Source organism: Tamandua tetradactyla, chromosome 17, assembly GCF_023851605.1.
Source record: "Tamandua tetradactyla isolate mTamTet1 chromosome 17, mTamTet1.pri, whole genome shotgun sequence".
NCBI lineage: Eukaryota > Metazoa > Chordata > Mammalia > Pilosa > Myrmecophagidae > Tamandua > Tamandua tetradactyla.
The window spans coordinates 7,399,173-7,414,512 of record NC_135343.1 but is presented as its reverse complement, the minus strand read 5'-3'; the positions used below and the strand labels follow the sequence as shown (position 1 = coordinate 7,414,512).

Below are 15,340 nucleotides of genomic sequence, written 5' to 3'. Positions count from 1 at the left end.
CTGTAAAGGTTCCACGAGGTTACCGAGAATGTGAAATTTAAGTACAACTGAGGAAACAAATTTTTATAATTTAATTTAATTAATGCTGGGCAAAGAACCTCAAAATATTACTTGGTTAAGTCATTAGTTGACTGTAGGCTTTTTAGTAATCTGACTGTGATTTCTAGGCTTTATGAAGTCCCTTAGATAGTAAGGTCCCTCAGATTACAATTCACATAGAACTTCATCTCCCTCCCCTATTTTTCCTTTTATTCACTCTTAAGAGGACAGGCAGTTTTTCATCTAAAAATCACTAAAACACACCAGATTGTGAACCACACATACTGTTTTGTTTTTTTCTTTCCTTAACTACAGATCAGTTTGATGTTACTGACACCAACACATTTTATGGCCATTTTTCTTTTATAGCTAGTAAGTTCTCTACCCCAGAGCATTAATGTTCACGAGCGTGTTTGTGAAAACAGATGAAGTAAGACTTTTGGTGACTATGCGCAGTGCCCCTGCTCTTATTTTCCACTGTCTTACCTTGTGGAGTTCCTTTGACCTGCTTGGCTACTCTGCTGCCCACTGCCCTGCAGTGGGGAATCCCGGCGGGACAGAACAGGGGAACGAGATGTTGTTCTCACAGGAACCTTTAGGTAGCAAATGTCACCAATTAAATTATTGAAAACATAAGGAGAAAAAAAAAAAAACCTCCCCACCAAAGCACAGTTTTAAAGCAGTCCTAATTATGTTAGCCTTTCTGTCACCGTCCCAAGCCCACCCCTGATCCTTCTCTGGGCCTCTCTGGCACAATGAAAAGAAAAAATTTTAGCCAGTGGCATCCAAGGAGCCAGTACAAACAGCCTTTCTATGCTTCTATAACATTTAAATGATATTTAGACTGAAGCGTGGTGGCAGGGGACATACAAAGCATTCTGCTGAGATAATGTGAGAATCAGGAAAATAAGCCCAAAGAAACCAAACAGTGGTCTATAAATGGATCAGCAGGAAGCAAAAGACTGGCAGGAAGCAAGAAAATATTCAGAGGAAGCAAATTCCAAATGGAAGAAAATATACTAAAATGTGCCTTTTTGTTAATTTTACCAGTAATTAATTATCAAAAAAAATCACTCAATTTAAAATAACAAAAAAACCCACTTTTCTTCCTATCAGCCCTTTTTTGAACATTTTAATATTGGTTAACGCTGCAAAATAATTTGTAGTTTCTGTGATACACTCATAAGAAAAGACTGCTAAATGATGATTCTATATGGTCTAAAAGTATATTCTCTTTTCAGACTTATTCTTAAAATATTTTTGCTACCTAATGTAGCATAGAGTGAACAACAACAATCAAAAGTTATTAGGCCCCTGTCTGAATATAACTGCCTAACAATGGAACTTTCTCCCCACTGTAAAAAATTCTTTAGAAATTTCAACGCCCCTTTAATTCTGGTGAAGTCATCCTATCATCAGTTAAAATAAATAGTAAAAAATAAAACAAAAAAGAAGCACACATCTGTCTTTCTGCTTCTTACCCTTGGAGGCACCTCGTCACTGTCTGATCTAGACCAAGCCTTTTGGGTGGGGTCAGGTACTTCCGACTTAGAGTCAGAACTCTGACTTAGCACCTCACTGCGTGAAGGTGGACATGGGTCCTGAGAACGAAGATGGTGGTGTGCAAATTTGGGAGGAGAAGGGTCACTGAAGGAATGGGATCGCGAGACAGGGGAAACATTGTTCTTGAGAGATGCCAGGTGGGACCACTGTACCTTACAAGAAAACAAAACATAAAACATTCAATGCGTTCTGCATAAAACTGGCATTTCTGGTCAATACCAAATCCAAAGCAGGAACTGGCAAAGAAGGAATGCAAGCTAGGGGTGGCACAGTATCAGGTAAGCCAAGCACTTTCAAGGAAGAAGTGATCTGGGAAATACAATATGTAGAAAACACAAATGTACACTTATAAGGAAAACTTTTAATACACTGACAAACATATAGAGAGAGCTGTAAACATGAAGATTATTTCAAGAGCCTTATAGATCTCCTGTTTTGAGAGTGTGGACTAGGTGTCACATGCACGGCCATGTCAAATCAGAAAGACAGAAAAACCATAAGATAGCGGACGTTACCAAACATGCAAAACTACTGATTCATCTTCACATTACCCGGCAGTTTAAAATTCCAGATCAAGTAACAACAGAACAGTACATTTAAAGGGCAAAATTAAACTCCTAATGTTTTGACAGACCATAATACAGTAACTTAAAAACATTCAACTTTTCAAACATGCCAACAATCTTCCTTCCTTCTTCCAATCATAATCTTTGAGAAATCTCCATATATCTCTGTACTGCTTTTCCTTGGAGCTAGTCAGTACCATGCACTTCCTTAATTGACTGCCTTTGGGGTCTTCTTCCTCCTCAACAATTCAAGAGATGTAACAATCACTTGTCAACTGAGTTTACCCAGTTGTTTTTGAATTGGGAAAACAATCCCTGAAATAACCTATGAAATACTCCCTTTTAGCTGTATTTTATTGCTTTAAAATAACTGCCCAACATTTCAATTAACATAATTCTAGCTATAGATCTATTACATCAAAATATTTCATGAAAACTAAAAATAGCAAATCCAAACAACTTGTTTCTAAATTTAAAATTTAGAGGTTTCAGATTTATGATTCTTCAGGTGAGATTCACATAATTCCACTGTTATAACCTTAGATTTCTAAAATGTTTTAGGAGAAACCCACATAATTCAAAGTATTATAACAAAAAACTGGGTTTTAAAATAAAAAGTCCTCATGAGAAAAATTTTCCACAAAGCATATTTCCATACACATGTTTCAGCCAAAAATAACTCACAATAGGAGAAAACAGGAGACTATTTCCAGGTACTACATTACTTAGTCTTGAACACAAAAATTAGTCTATAAATCCATGAACGTCTATTTTCTAAACTGTTAGTGGGCAAATAGACAAAGATTGTCTATTTATTTAGGGTTCAGTTCAACTTTCAGAAAAAGTTACCTTGGGCTTTTCAAATACATCTATACTGCGAAATAATATGAAGCCTTTTTCTTTCCTGCCCTTTTTTCCCTCTTACCATCTCCTGCCTTCCTCTCTGATTTCTCTTTCTTTCCATTTATTCTATGGAACTGCAATTTGTCAACGGACCAGAGGCCAGCTCTCGTCTGACTCGAGAAACTGCTGACCCATGTAAATAGCCATTCACTGCCTTCCTGGCCACACAAACATCCCTTGCTTCAATCTTGGTTCTTCTTTTCCTAACTCCTCCACGCTGCGGTTTGCCAACTCATTTCATGCAGTCCAAGGGGACTTTTTATTGTAAAGCACAAATCGTCATACGAATTTTTTTTCGGAACATCACAGCTACTTCTATCATGAGAACACCGTCTTCTGCCCCACCAATGCATGCAAAACACCAGTGACAAGTGAGCGCGAGCTTAAGAGCATGTTTGCAATATTACAGATCACACAGCTCCAAGGAGGAAAAGGTACACAAGCCAATTCTCTTCTGGAACAGCATGGGCATCAGTGTTTTAAGGATCCCTAAGATTTCTAACATAGTCTGTGTTCTTCTCCAGACAGCCCTTGTCACCACACAGTACTCGGCCCGACAATTCTCCCTCATCTCGACACGCAGTTATTGTGACTTTACCTGGACCTACTCTAGTACAGTCCACTCCTAACCCACTGGACCTTAACCTTTTTGGATCCTGAACCCTTTCAGAATATAATGAAAAGCGCTTTTCCCAGAAAATTCACATCTGAACAAACCAAAAATTCTGCATGAAGTTTCAGGCTCTTTAAAGTCCATTCAAGGAAATGGCCCGGAGCCAGGCAACACAGGTTTGAAGACACCTTCTTCAAAATGACCGGGAGAAAAAGTGTGTTAAAAATAATAACAGAGCTCTGATAATCCTGTAACTTAGTTACAACTTCCTAAAAGTCAAACTAAAAAAATCTTTATGAGAAGGAGGTACTTATTTATGAAAATTAATCTGAGTTAGAGAGGGTAAAAAAAGACACAAATCACTTAATTTAGATCTTCTTAAGGAACATTACAAAAATGTTAAAAATATAACAAGTTGTCCTTTTTCCTATCAACTGAGCATATGTCCTCTTTAAAATAGCCTAAAATTACTACTGCTGTCTCTTTTCTTTCTAAAAGTGGTAATGAACCAAACTGTTGACAACACAAGCAGGTCCATGACTTTGTGGCATCAAGTAAATCTCCTCAACCCACAGCGTCACCGTCTGTTGCTACCTGTGGCTCCGCTGGTCTCTGCAGGGCAGGGTGTCCAGACTCGGAGTTGCCATTGGAAAAAGACTCTGATCTGGAAGGCACTGGTGGCTCCAAAACTTTGCCTGTCTGCTTAGACTGGGCTTCAGGGGAGCTGTGGTTAGTTTTCCTAAATCTATCTTCCACCTGCATCAGAGAATTAAAAGACATAACTTGTTGTTAGTAGGGGAAAGCAGGGATACTAAAGAAAGCCTGAAAGTGGACCTCTAAAGAGAAATTTTGTTCCTTAACCAACAAGAAAAGAGCTGAAGAACACAGAGGGACAGCTTAAAAAGAAAAAAAAAAGGATATATAAAGCAGCACTAGGATTTGACTCAGGAAAAGAAAAACATCTATAAAGATAAAAATTAAGCAAGGCTGTCTCTAGGATCTCCTCCTGGCCCGGAATTCTAGTTTTATATATGATTTACACTAGAAAAAAATCAATCCACCACAACCAAAACCAAAAGATTAAAAGACAAGCATCATCAGGGATCCAAACCACATCTCATTCCACCAAAAATAAAGCCATTCCAGAACAAGTCACTTTCCCCCTAAAACATGCTCTCCGGAGGCCCAGACATGGGGGGCCAGTGCCACCCACAGATCAGGATTCAACATCTGGGGAGTGCGGCAGCGCCCTGTTCTCCTAGTATTCCTGTCACTTCCTTGTCATCCTCAGTAACTAATCACAATAGTTGAAAAGTCAGTAAACAGGGCTATAGGCATGCTTCATCTTCATTCCATTTTTGGAAAAAGAGTTGACCAAACAATTCACATCCCCCTTTTATCATTTTGCAATATAATCTTCTCTCTTTCTCTTTAGTTTCCAATTCACCTGAGATTTGGTAGCGGAAGCATTATGATCCTCTTTGGGGGAAAAGTGCTGACTAGATAGGAGACAGTAGCTAAGGCCCTTTAGTGCTCTGAACCTCAGTTTCTCAGCTAGAACACAAAGACGGGGGATCATTAGCTGGTCTTGATGGCCCATTCTAGCATTAACAATATACAACCCTTAACAGTCATTATATTAGTTTCCAGAGAACATTCAAAGCAGGACGGTAAGCAACAAGGGGAAGAGGCTACCTCTCGTGCTCTTTCGGCGGGCTCGTAGTGGGGCTTGGGCTCTGGAGCGTGGTAGCTTGGCTTGCTCCTTTCCTGCGGCTGCAGTGGCGGCTGCGGGTGCTGCGGGTGCTGCGCGTGCGGCCTCCTGTGGTCATGCTGTAGAGACAGGAGATATGCTTGTTCTTGTTGCAACTGCCTCTGGAGCCTCTCTGCCTGCCGGTGCTCCTCCATCTCCCGCCACCGATACTCCTTTGAGAGGGAGAAGTGATGACACTGAATCTACGGGACACTGGAGATCTCACCCCTTTCTCTGTATTTGTTCTCAACTGTTTTCAGAGATCATACTTTTTCCCCTTTGCTTCATAATAAGGAAACTGGCTGGGATTTGAAATAACATATTACCTGTGAAAAAATCTGACCGCTTGATGCTAACCATAATAAGCACTGGACAGAGTAAAAGAGAATTCAAGTAAATGTCGGTTTTAGTGCCAAAGATACTTATGGTACTCTAAGGGAAAACCCTAAACCAGTCATCTCCAACGATTTGTATATGGCATGTGCTTGGAATCTACAGCCCTTAGCATTCTAGTTGGTTCACAGAATGCCAAGTTCTGTTCAAAATCTTGTCTACCCCATGAGAACAGTTAACTTAGTCCGGAGAAATAAATAAATAATAAACGAGCAGACAAACAAACAAACAGAAGCCGTCTCGCACTCTGCACAAAGAAGTGTGACCAGAGAGGAGACTCTACTCGAGTCTGCCAGCCACAGCATGACCCAGCGTTCTGGTCACCAGCACAGCTATGCCCGGCTCAAGGCAGGGGCCAGCGAGCCCTAACGTGCCACGGAACAAGACAGACATGGTGCGTTACCAGTAACACGGCCTGCTCCTGGAGCAGCTGCTGCTGAAGGATCTCCAAGTGCCGCTGCTCCTCTTCTAGCTGTCGCCTGATATACTCCTGTCACACAGAAATGACCCAGCAATCAATTCATCCAAAAGGAAAGTGTCACAACCACCAGAAAGGAGCAAAGAGAACCGTCTGCCCCCACAGGTCTTGGGAGTAATTCACTTGCTGATGAATGCCTGAGAATATGTATTGCTAAGGACTTAACTTCAAATAGGCCAATAAGACCTAAAGAGTCTAAAAAACAGTGATAATGTGCCCCAGTGACACACATGAAGGAATTCGAAGTACTGTCGGAACACTGCTATTAAATAAAGGTGCAGGGCTTTAAAGGAGCCTATCTTTCCTCCTAAGGATGGTAAACGTCAGAGAAACCACGAGTTTAATTAGATCGGAAACTAGAGGGTTCTTATGAACAAATGTCTGATTATTCATTATTATTTATACCAAACATGAACCACCAGTGTTTTATACCTACAACCAAAACCGGTTTAATATTAAAATACAAACAAACATGGTTTGCTTTCTCTGGTGCTTCAGAAGCTACACACTGGAAGTCATGGTCTGAGCACACCAGACTTGTGCGGTCCCTGCAAATGGACAGGCCCAGGGGCTCCACGTAATGAGGCTGTGTGTTTGGGAAGAGGGAGGTAGTGGCAGTTGGTTTCAATGGGAAAAGGATGACTAACCTGTGTAACAGTGAAAACAGGTAAAAATTCTACTCCAAAGTCATGAGCACATCAAAATGAACTAGGATATCAGGAGGCCTGCTCTGAATCCCAGTTTCATGATCTCTAGAGAAAGCCTTTAACCTCTCCTTTTCTCAGTCTTCTCAGTTAGAAAATAAATACCAAGTATCTCCTCTCCCAACATCCAGTGTTTTAAGGTAAGACTTATACATGAGACGGGCATGAAATACCATTGAAAAGCATGAAACATTTTACAAGCAAGAGAGGCTCCCTTCCTCTCCATCAGGGGTAAAAAGCTAACAGCTCTAGAAAGGGAGTAGACTAAGGGGTCTCTGCAGAGAAATCTCGTCCTGAGATTCAGATTTTTTTTTTAAGAGTATCTACTGCTGACCATCATGGTACACCTTCAAAAAAGAAAACAGTAGCCATCCAAATGGACCAAACAGAAGTTTTAAACTAAATAATTCTGGTCAGGAAACTATTAGACAGTAGAGAAATAATGGCATACTAAGTTTCCTTAGAAATCTTCACCTTACAAAGCAAATTTAGCAAAAAAGCCAATAGAGACAAGCTTATTCAAAAGGACACTGGCAAAAGCACCTTGGTTCTGACCTGGCTCTAAGTTCTGTTCCTCTAACCCTACCCCTCTACAACACACGCTATGCCAGTAAGTGCCCTTGCAGTGGTTGCATGGCTCCACCCAACATTGCTAAACAAAGGAATCTGACTCCAAACTCATTGCCGCTGTGACCTACATGGAAGTAAACCATAACTTCAAAGCACTTTCGTCTGTTTCCTGTCTTTACGTCTCAAGTACAAATGGAAAAATGACAGGCCACCCAAATGACAAAGATCCTAAGTCAGTGAACACACAGTATATGATTATTTATGTAGTTCACAAACATACACATTTATGCAGAAATGACACTGTTAGCATGAGAATAAGTATTCTGCAACAGGAAAAGGGAGCTGAATAAATCTGATTTTAGAAGCTCTTTATTTTAAAGAAGTACAGAGTATGTGCTGTACACGAAATCAGACAATTGCTGTTAGAGCCCCGCACCAGGCCCCACCCCCAGTGATAAGGAGTCCCCCTATGTGATTCGATTCTGAAAAGCTTGTATATTTTTTCCTCTTTCAAGTCCCCAAGTATAAACTTAACTAGAATATTAAAAACAAAACACAGACCACACAATTAACCGGCCAGTAACATCAATACAGTTACAGATAAAGAACATCATTTAAATTCCCCATAAAAACTAAAAAAGGCACAGACCCAAGTCTCAAAAACCCAAGGCATGTGATTAGTATCAAGGACAGCAAATGGATTATCAAATTTGGAAACTAGGGTGGGCCACAGTGGCTCAGTGGCAGAGCTCTCGCCTGCCATGCTGGAGACCGGGATTCGGTTCCCAGTGCCTGCCCATGTTAAAAAAAAAAAAAAAAAGGAAACCAACACCATAGTTTACAAATACATTTTAAATATGAATTTAAAGTATTATTGAAATCAGTCCCCATCTAGATTTTTATTTTCTTTTCAAAGCTCACATCAAAGAGTTATCAATTCAAAGACTTGAAAGGCAAAGAGGTAAGTGACTGGCTTCACACTAACCACATACACAATGAAAGATAGAGCCAATTTTTGTTTGCACAGGTGGTTCAGGAAACAAGTGGAATCTCTAAATAAAATTATATTTAGCATTAATAAAATGCTATAAATATTAATAAAATCTGAACTTTTTTGACTGAACACCAATTAGAAAAAATTAGTTTCCTAATGTCACAAAGTCCACACTACATTATATCCAACTATATACTACAATATTCAATTAGCCACTAGATTTCTCATAAGATATTAATTTCATTAAAAAAAAAGATAATTATCATCCAGATATGTGGGATTCATAGTATTTAAGCCAAGTCCTAGGGACTATTTCAGGTATCTTTCAGGCATTATATTATTAGTTGGTTAAGAGGTTTCTATAGTGCAATGATTTTAAAAGACAAGAGACTCAATTTATTGGTCCCAACTGTGGGTCTCAGGGATTTTCAAATCTATGACGTCCTAAATGTGTGGGAGATGTGAGGATTCACACCAAATCCCCCAGGATTTACAAAAAGTGAATCTTACAACCGAACAAATTGGAACAATCTTTGGGAACTAACCTGTTCTCTTTCAACTCTCCTCTTTTCTTCTTCTGCTCGTCTCCTCTCTTCTTCTTCTTTACGCCTCCTCTCCAATTCCTCTAGACGCCTCTTCTCTTCTTGTTCTCTCCTTCTCTGTTCACGCTCTTGCTGCCTCCTGGCCTCACGCTCTCTTCTTTGTTGCTACATAAAGTGAAGATGTATAATTAGCAGGGACCTTTCTCTAAGGCGCTCCTAATGGTTTGCTGACCAGTTACAGGTAGATGTTAATGAGGGGAAGTTCAGGACCTCCTTTCTATTGGCCGATTACTTTCAAATTGTTCCTCAGTCTCCCATTACATCAGCTTTCTCATAAATTTTAGTCAAAGGCATCGTGTTTCCGTGAATCCCTTGGGGATGGTTTCATTTTTGATAGCAATTATTCCCCACTGTTCACTGTACCACAGCAACTAGGTACCGTGAATTCTTTATCCTTGGATGTCACAAACAGTTAACCAAGGCCCTTGAGACAGAAGAAAGATAAGAGATGGGAATAAAGGAGAACGGAAGGTGGGCAAAGCAATGGAGACAAAAAATTAGAAAGAGGAAAAAAAGAAGCACATACCAGAGAAAGAGGAGAGAACTTAATTATTATGTTGAATATTTAAAAACTACCTTCAGACACATGCTTATCAACACTATGCTAAGGATTTGATAGTCTTCATTCCGTTTACCTAATAAGCCTTTCAACAACCCTAGGAAGTTGGTTTTTCATCCCTACTGGATAAGAAAACAGGTTCAGAAAAGTTCAGTGACCTGCCCAAGGACACCAGCTAAAAAGAGTCAGTTGAGCCATTATCTAAAGCCATGCTCTTAATTACACACCACCCTGTGTGCTACCAACACCGCGGAAGGTGCCACCGAATCACCAGACTGGCTCAGCCAGCCTTTCTGTTCTGTGTAAGCCCACAGCACAGCCAACGTAACATACACGCACCACAAAGGGACACGCAACTGACCACTTGCCTGGCCAAGCCCCAGATAGTCTGTGAATAAAGCACTCTAGTAAAGTACAAAATTAACCAGTTCTTTTTTCCATGATATGAAAATGCTGGCATCTAGACCAGTGCCATCCACCGAGCTGATGAAAATGTTCTACATTATACTGCCCCAAATGCACTAGCTCTAGAGGATATCCAGTAAACAATTTCTCAGACACAGTAAGCCTATATTATTATAAACATCTTTATCTGAGGTATTTATTTTAATCTTACACTGAGATTAACGACTAAACAAGTAAGAAGGTTTGGGATAAAGCTGCTGGGCATACAGGACACAAATATTCATAGTGAGTATGCATTTAAGTGTTTCTTCTGTCCTCCCTCAACCCCCAACTAGCATTTATTCTCAAAGGAGATGCTCAGAATGGATTTCCTAGGAAACTTAAAGAAATGTCTTACATGTGGAATAACTGTACATAAATGATTACTTGGTATTCTGCCCTCTCTGAATTGAGTACGACATCACCATTATTCTCAATTTTTATGTAACTTTTATTTTATCCTCAATTCTCAAGTCAGTTTTTGGCTATACCTCCTCCTTATTCCATACATTTTTTTTTTTTTTACTCTGCTCTTAGAATTCAATGCACAAAACTCACCAGCTTCCACAGGTGGGGTAGGAGTCACAAAAAGAACAGAACTCTCATCCCAGTATTAAAACATCTTTGTTAAATTCTAACACCTCCACGTCTGACCTACCCAACCCACCCAACCATACTGCACTTCCTGCCTGTCTCTTGCTAGCCTAATGCCTTTATACTTTTTTTTAGTATTAAAAAAAGAGAGAGAAAAGAAGATGTTAAGAGTCTGTTGAAAACCAAGTCCAGGGAAGGCAACTGAGAGCAACTGCCCATATGCCAGAGCAGAGGAAAAGCTGGGGCTTGGGGCACCAAGCCCACTCTCCTCCTGCACAGGTCTGGTGTGCTCAGACCCAGAGGGAGCGCAGGCACGAGCACGCCCCTGCCCTGCAGAAGGGGGGCGCTGCAGGGGGCAGACATCAGGCCCACACTGTTTCCAGACAGCTGGTACTTTCTTCTTTTCTTTCAAAAACTAGCTGCGAGAAAATAAACAAACAAAACCACCTTCCCTAAACCCAGGACCCCATTAACAATACAATACAGAAACTGCGGGGAGGAACTGTGAGCATCACACCTAGCAGTTCCTGAAGTCTTTCCCCTTTTAAAGTAAATTAAGGAGCAAAAACAGGAGATTGGTTTTTAGCAAGAGATCACTCACCACAGCTAAGAACTCAGTCATTTCTCTAACGCTGGTCATGAAAAATATATTTTGCCAATTGGGAAAAACAGATTTCTTAATTTTATCAGATATTCCTGGCTGGCAATGTTCATTTCAAAGAAAAGCATCTTTTGAACTTTTTTGCAGAGTAACACCCATTAAAAGAAAAAAACAAAAGTAAGATAAACAAAAAGCCTTCTAATAAACTTGAAGCTGAAATAGAAAGAGTCATCTGTCTCCGTAAGCTCTCAGGTGTAAAACAAGAGCATTTTTCTGGAAGTGGTGCATGTGGAAACATCTGTCCTAAAGAGCAAGAGCCGTTTTCCACAGAGACCTCTGTTCGTGAGGCAGGGCTGCTTTTGGGTTCTGAGGAAAACTCCTCTGCAATGCTTTTAGGTCTGCAAATGACACGATAGAATGCACTGGGTTTAACAAACATCTGGCAAGCCAGGTAAGAAGAGACCTGCCTTTGTATGAAAGAAAAAATCCACAATCACAACAAAAGTAGGAAGCCACTCGGATGTGTAAACAACTTTCCTCAAAATCAGTTAGAGGAAAAGAATACAAGAGAAAGAAGAAAGGCAAAATTTCTGTGCCCTTAAAATTTTCCCTTAGCACCAGTTTACAAGCCAACCACACTGATGTCAACAGGGTCAGAAGAGGCAACAGGTTTTAAACACTATTTTAAAACACAGTCAGCTTTAAAAATGTTAAGATACATAAAGTGGCCGAGACAGGTTAAAGGGGTTCTTTGGGAAATTTAGAAGCAACTTGAAAGAGAAGTGAAATGATTCCAGGGGCAGGGGCACTGCCCTGGTTCTACTCCCCGGATACAAGCCATTTCACCTCTATGAGCCTCAGTTTCCTGATTTGTCACAAGGAAGGTGTGGAGGTGCTATGGGGTGCGAAGGAGGCAGTCTGGACTACAAATGAGAGATCAATACAAGATAAAGCGGTGTGGGTGGGCCATGGTGGTGCATTGGCAGAGTTCTAGCCTGCTGTGCCAGAGATTCGGGTTTGATTCCCGGTGCCTGCCCATGCTAAAAAAAAAAAGATAAAGTGGTGTGATGGATGTTCTCTGGAAGAAGTTAATAGACAGTGTCCAAATGGTAAAAAATGTTAAAAGGTCTCATAAGTAGTGAACTCTAAGAGAACTTTTTCTTTTCAGAAAACTTGGGCCTGTCTGTTCCTGCCTAGCAACCCAGGAAAAGGTAAATCTGATGCAGTGAGACAGTGGGAAATGAGTACAGGGGAAATGAGATGGCCTGTTTTATCTGTCATCTCTAAAGGTAAGCAAATCAATAAAACACTAAAATTGTATTTATTTATACTTTTAGCTCAATCTTTTACAAATGGTATTTTTGTCTATTTTATAATACACACAATTAATACAACATTATATAAGTAGCTATACCTCTGTCGTGCTCAATTGGTTTTATTGACATGCACAACTGAAATACTCTCAAGGCTACTACATCACTTTAAACAATGCCCAGTGATGATGAAAACACCCCCAAAGGTCCAACAGATATGCCTACTGCCATTTCCTTACACACTATATAGGCTTCTGGAACGCTTTAATTGGAAAGCAAACCATGGCCTTATTTCTGCTGATGCCTCTACTGTTAGGCAGCTACTGAGATCAGCAAGGAACTTCAAGAAAAGAACCTGAAGAAGAAAAAAACCCAACTTAGGTAAGAGCCTAGGATGTTGTTATACTGAGGACTTGAACTGGCCACCTGCCATACCCTGGCATGCATGCAGCTAGTGGTGCTGATGAGTCCGAGCATTCAATGCCATCCAGGCTCAAGATTCCAATTTCCACCGAGTCGCCAAGGGGAAGGTGTAGAGGAAAAGCTGGGGTGGGGTGGGGAGGAGATGAAAGGAAAGCAGGGAGAGCAGAGGCTTAGGTGCTGAACAAGTACCAGGGCCGACTTTCCACCTGCCAGCCCTCTCAGCTCCAACTGCTACTGTCCCCAAATGTACACAAGGGCCCACCCCCATTCCTCAAACCTGTTTCTCATCTCTTCTCTCCTACCTTCCATCCCAGACCTGTTGTCACCTCATCTCAGGGAACAGGAGAACCTTGGAGCAGCTCTCTTCACACTGACCTCGACAAGGGAGAGGACTCACTTCCTTAACATGTAAGAAGCACAAAGTGGGACAATCTGTGCTTTCCACTTTCTCAGGTGTTTTAAATGCATTAAGTACAGGATTCCCATCCCACTGAGAATCTTGACCACTGCATTTAACTAAATGCTAAATAAAAAAGCTTTTACAAAGAATGCAAATTCTTCCTCTATTTTTTTTAACTTAAAGTAACAAGGGGGTATTTTTAAAAGTCAGAAAGAACTATGAAGTTTAAGTAAAAAATAAGCTGTTTCAGTCCTAACTCCTAATTTCCTATCTCCAATGCTTTTAGTTTTTCTCCTAAAGTATATACAACATAGTAGAGCCGTTTTTTAAAATTGTTTCAGAGATACCACCTACGCTCTTCCAAAGAGTATCCACCGCCCCGTCTCCTTCCGTGCTCCCACTAGCCATCGACAATTCAGACTATACTCATGGCCGAGCCATGTACAAGCATAGTTCCTTATCGTTTTTTTGAGAAGTTAACTGCCTTATTTTTTTTCTTGGACTAGTTTTTAATGGACATGTAAAGTCTCTTGCACTATTATAAACTCCTTTCAATATGGTTCAAATACAACAGGTTACATAAGGTTGTCTTTATGCTTGGAGGTGTGTCCTCTCAAGGCCCTCTCTTCCCCTACACCAATCGAGAGAGGCTGCCCTCTGGTCACCCTACACTTCTCCCTCCAGCTTCCTGGGAATCCAACTGGACCCTCTCCTACGTAAGAGCCTGTTTCCCGTAACTCGCCATCATCCTGTGTTGCTGGAACACATCCTCCTTCTTAACCAAGAATGAAGAGGTTTTTAAAAAAAAGCTTTTGAGACTTTCCATGTCTGAAAATCTCTATTTATCCTCACACAGGATGGATAATTCTGGCTGAGGGAAACAATTCCCTCAGGACTTCCGTGGCATTGCTACACCATCTTCAGGCTTCTTTCCGACGTTGCTCCCAGAGAGTCTTGAGACCATTCAGATCACTGGACTCAGTCCACGTCGCATGTCACACTCCCCGACCTGTCTGCCCCACCACAGCCTTTAGGGTCCTCTTTTCATCCTCAATAGTCTAAAATGTCAAGATGAAGTGCATGCCTTCTGGTGGGTAATTTTTCATTTCTTAGCCCGGGCACTTAAGTGAGCCCTTTCAATCCAGAAACTCTTGAAAACTTTTGAATCATTGCTGTGTGTGTCCTATCGTCCTCACTGCCTGGAACATCTATTAAATGGTCTGATCTAGACTGACTCTAAGTTTCTCTTCTGGCCTATCATCCATTACTTTATCATATTCCACCTCTATTTTCTGAGAGTTAATCTTTTTTTTTAATTTTCAAGGACTCCTTTATTTTCTGAATACTCTTGTTTTGTAAATATATCATCTTCTCTTTCAAAGCACATTAAAGGTCTTGTATATGTACATGTGTGTTTCTGTGAGATGCTTCTCTCTTTTCCTTATAATGTCTCCTACTTCCTTCACGCTCCTTTTGGAATCTTTCACATTAAGATTTTCCTCAGTGTCTATGATCTTGGCTGTCCATTCATATTAAAGACACTAATTTCTTATATGGAAATATGAAACTTTCCTATATGGCCACTAATTTCCTATATGGAAATTCTGATGAAGCCATAATTGAGAAACTCTTTGCTTCTTCTCCACCTTTAAGCAACAAGTAAAACTTGCTGCTTTTAACTAACTTTTCCCAAAATGTAACCCTGAATATAACCAAAAACTGGTATGCCAAGAGAATCTGATAAGTAGTCTTAAAAGCAAGATAGCCACCCTCTTTAATACAACAGAGCTGCTGACTTGAGGAACCTGATCAAGTGATGTAGGAGCACTCG

General features: G+C 40.5%; 1 protein-coding gene across 50 annotated transcripts in view; it reads right to left on the bottom strand.

Annotated features, from left to right (window-relative positions):
* Nucleotides 1-15,340, bottom strand: part of MAP4K4 (mitogen-activated protein kinase kinase kinase kinase 4) — a 200,712-nt gene that overhangs the window by 32,675 nt on the left and 152,697 nt on the right. For 7 of the 50 annotated variants that reach the window (XM_077133927.1, XM_077133930.1, XM_077133938.1 and 4 more), the window contains exons 13-17: nt 9,119-9,280; nt 6,231-6,317; nt 5,380-5,514; nt 1,521-1,754; nt 526-632 (exon numbers count right to left, since the gene is read on the bottom strand). In XM_077133927.1, the coding sequence (XP_076990042.1) occupies nt 526-632; nt 1,521-1,754; nt 5,380-5,514; nt 6,231-6,317; nt 9,119-9,280 (725 nt within the window). Of the gene's footprint in view, nt 1-525; nt 633-1,520; nt 1,755-4,278; nt 4,441-5,379; nt 5,608-6,230; nt 6,318-9,118; nt 9,281-15,340 lie in introns of all 50 variants that reach the window. The other 43 variants (XM_077133910.1, XM_077133913.1, XM_077133922.1 and 40 more) reach the window with 11 other exon arrangements.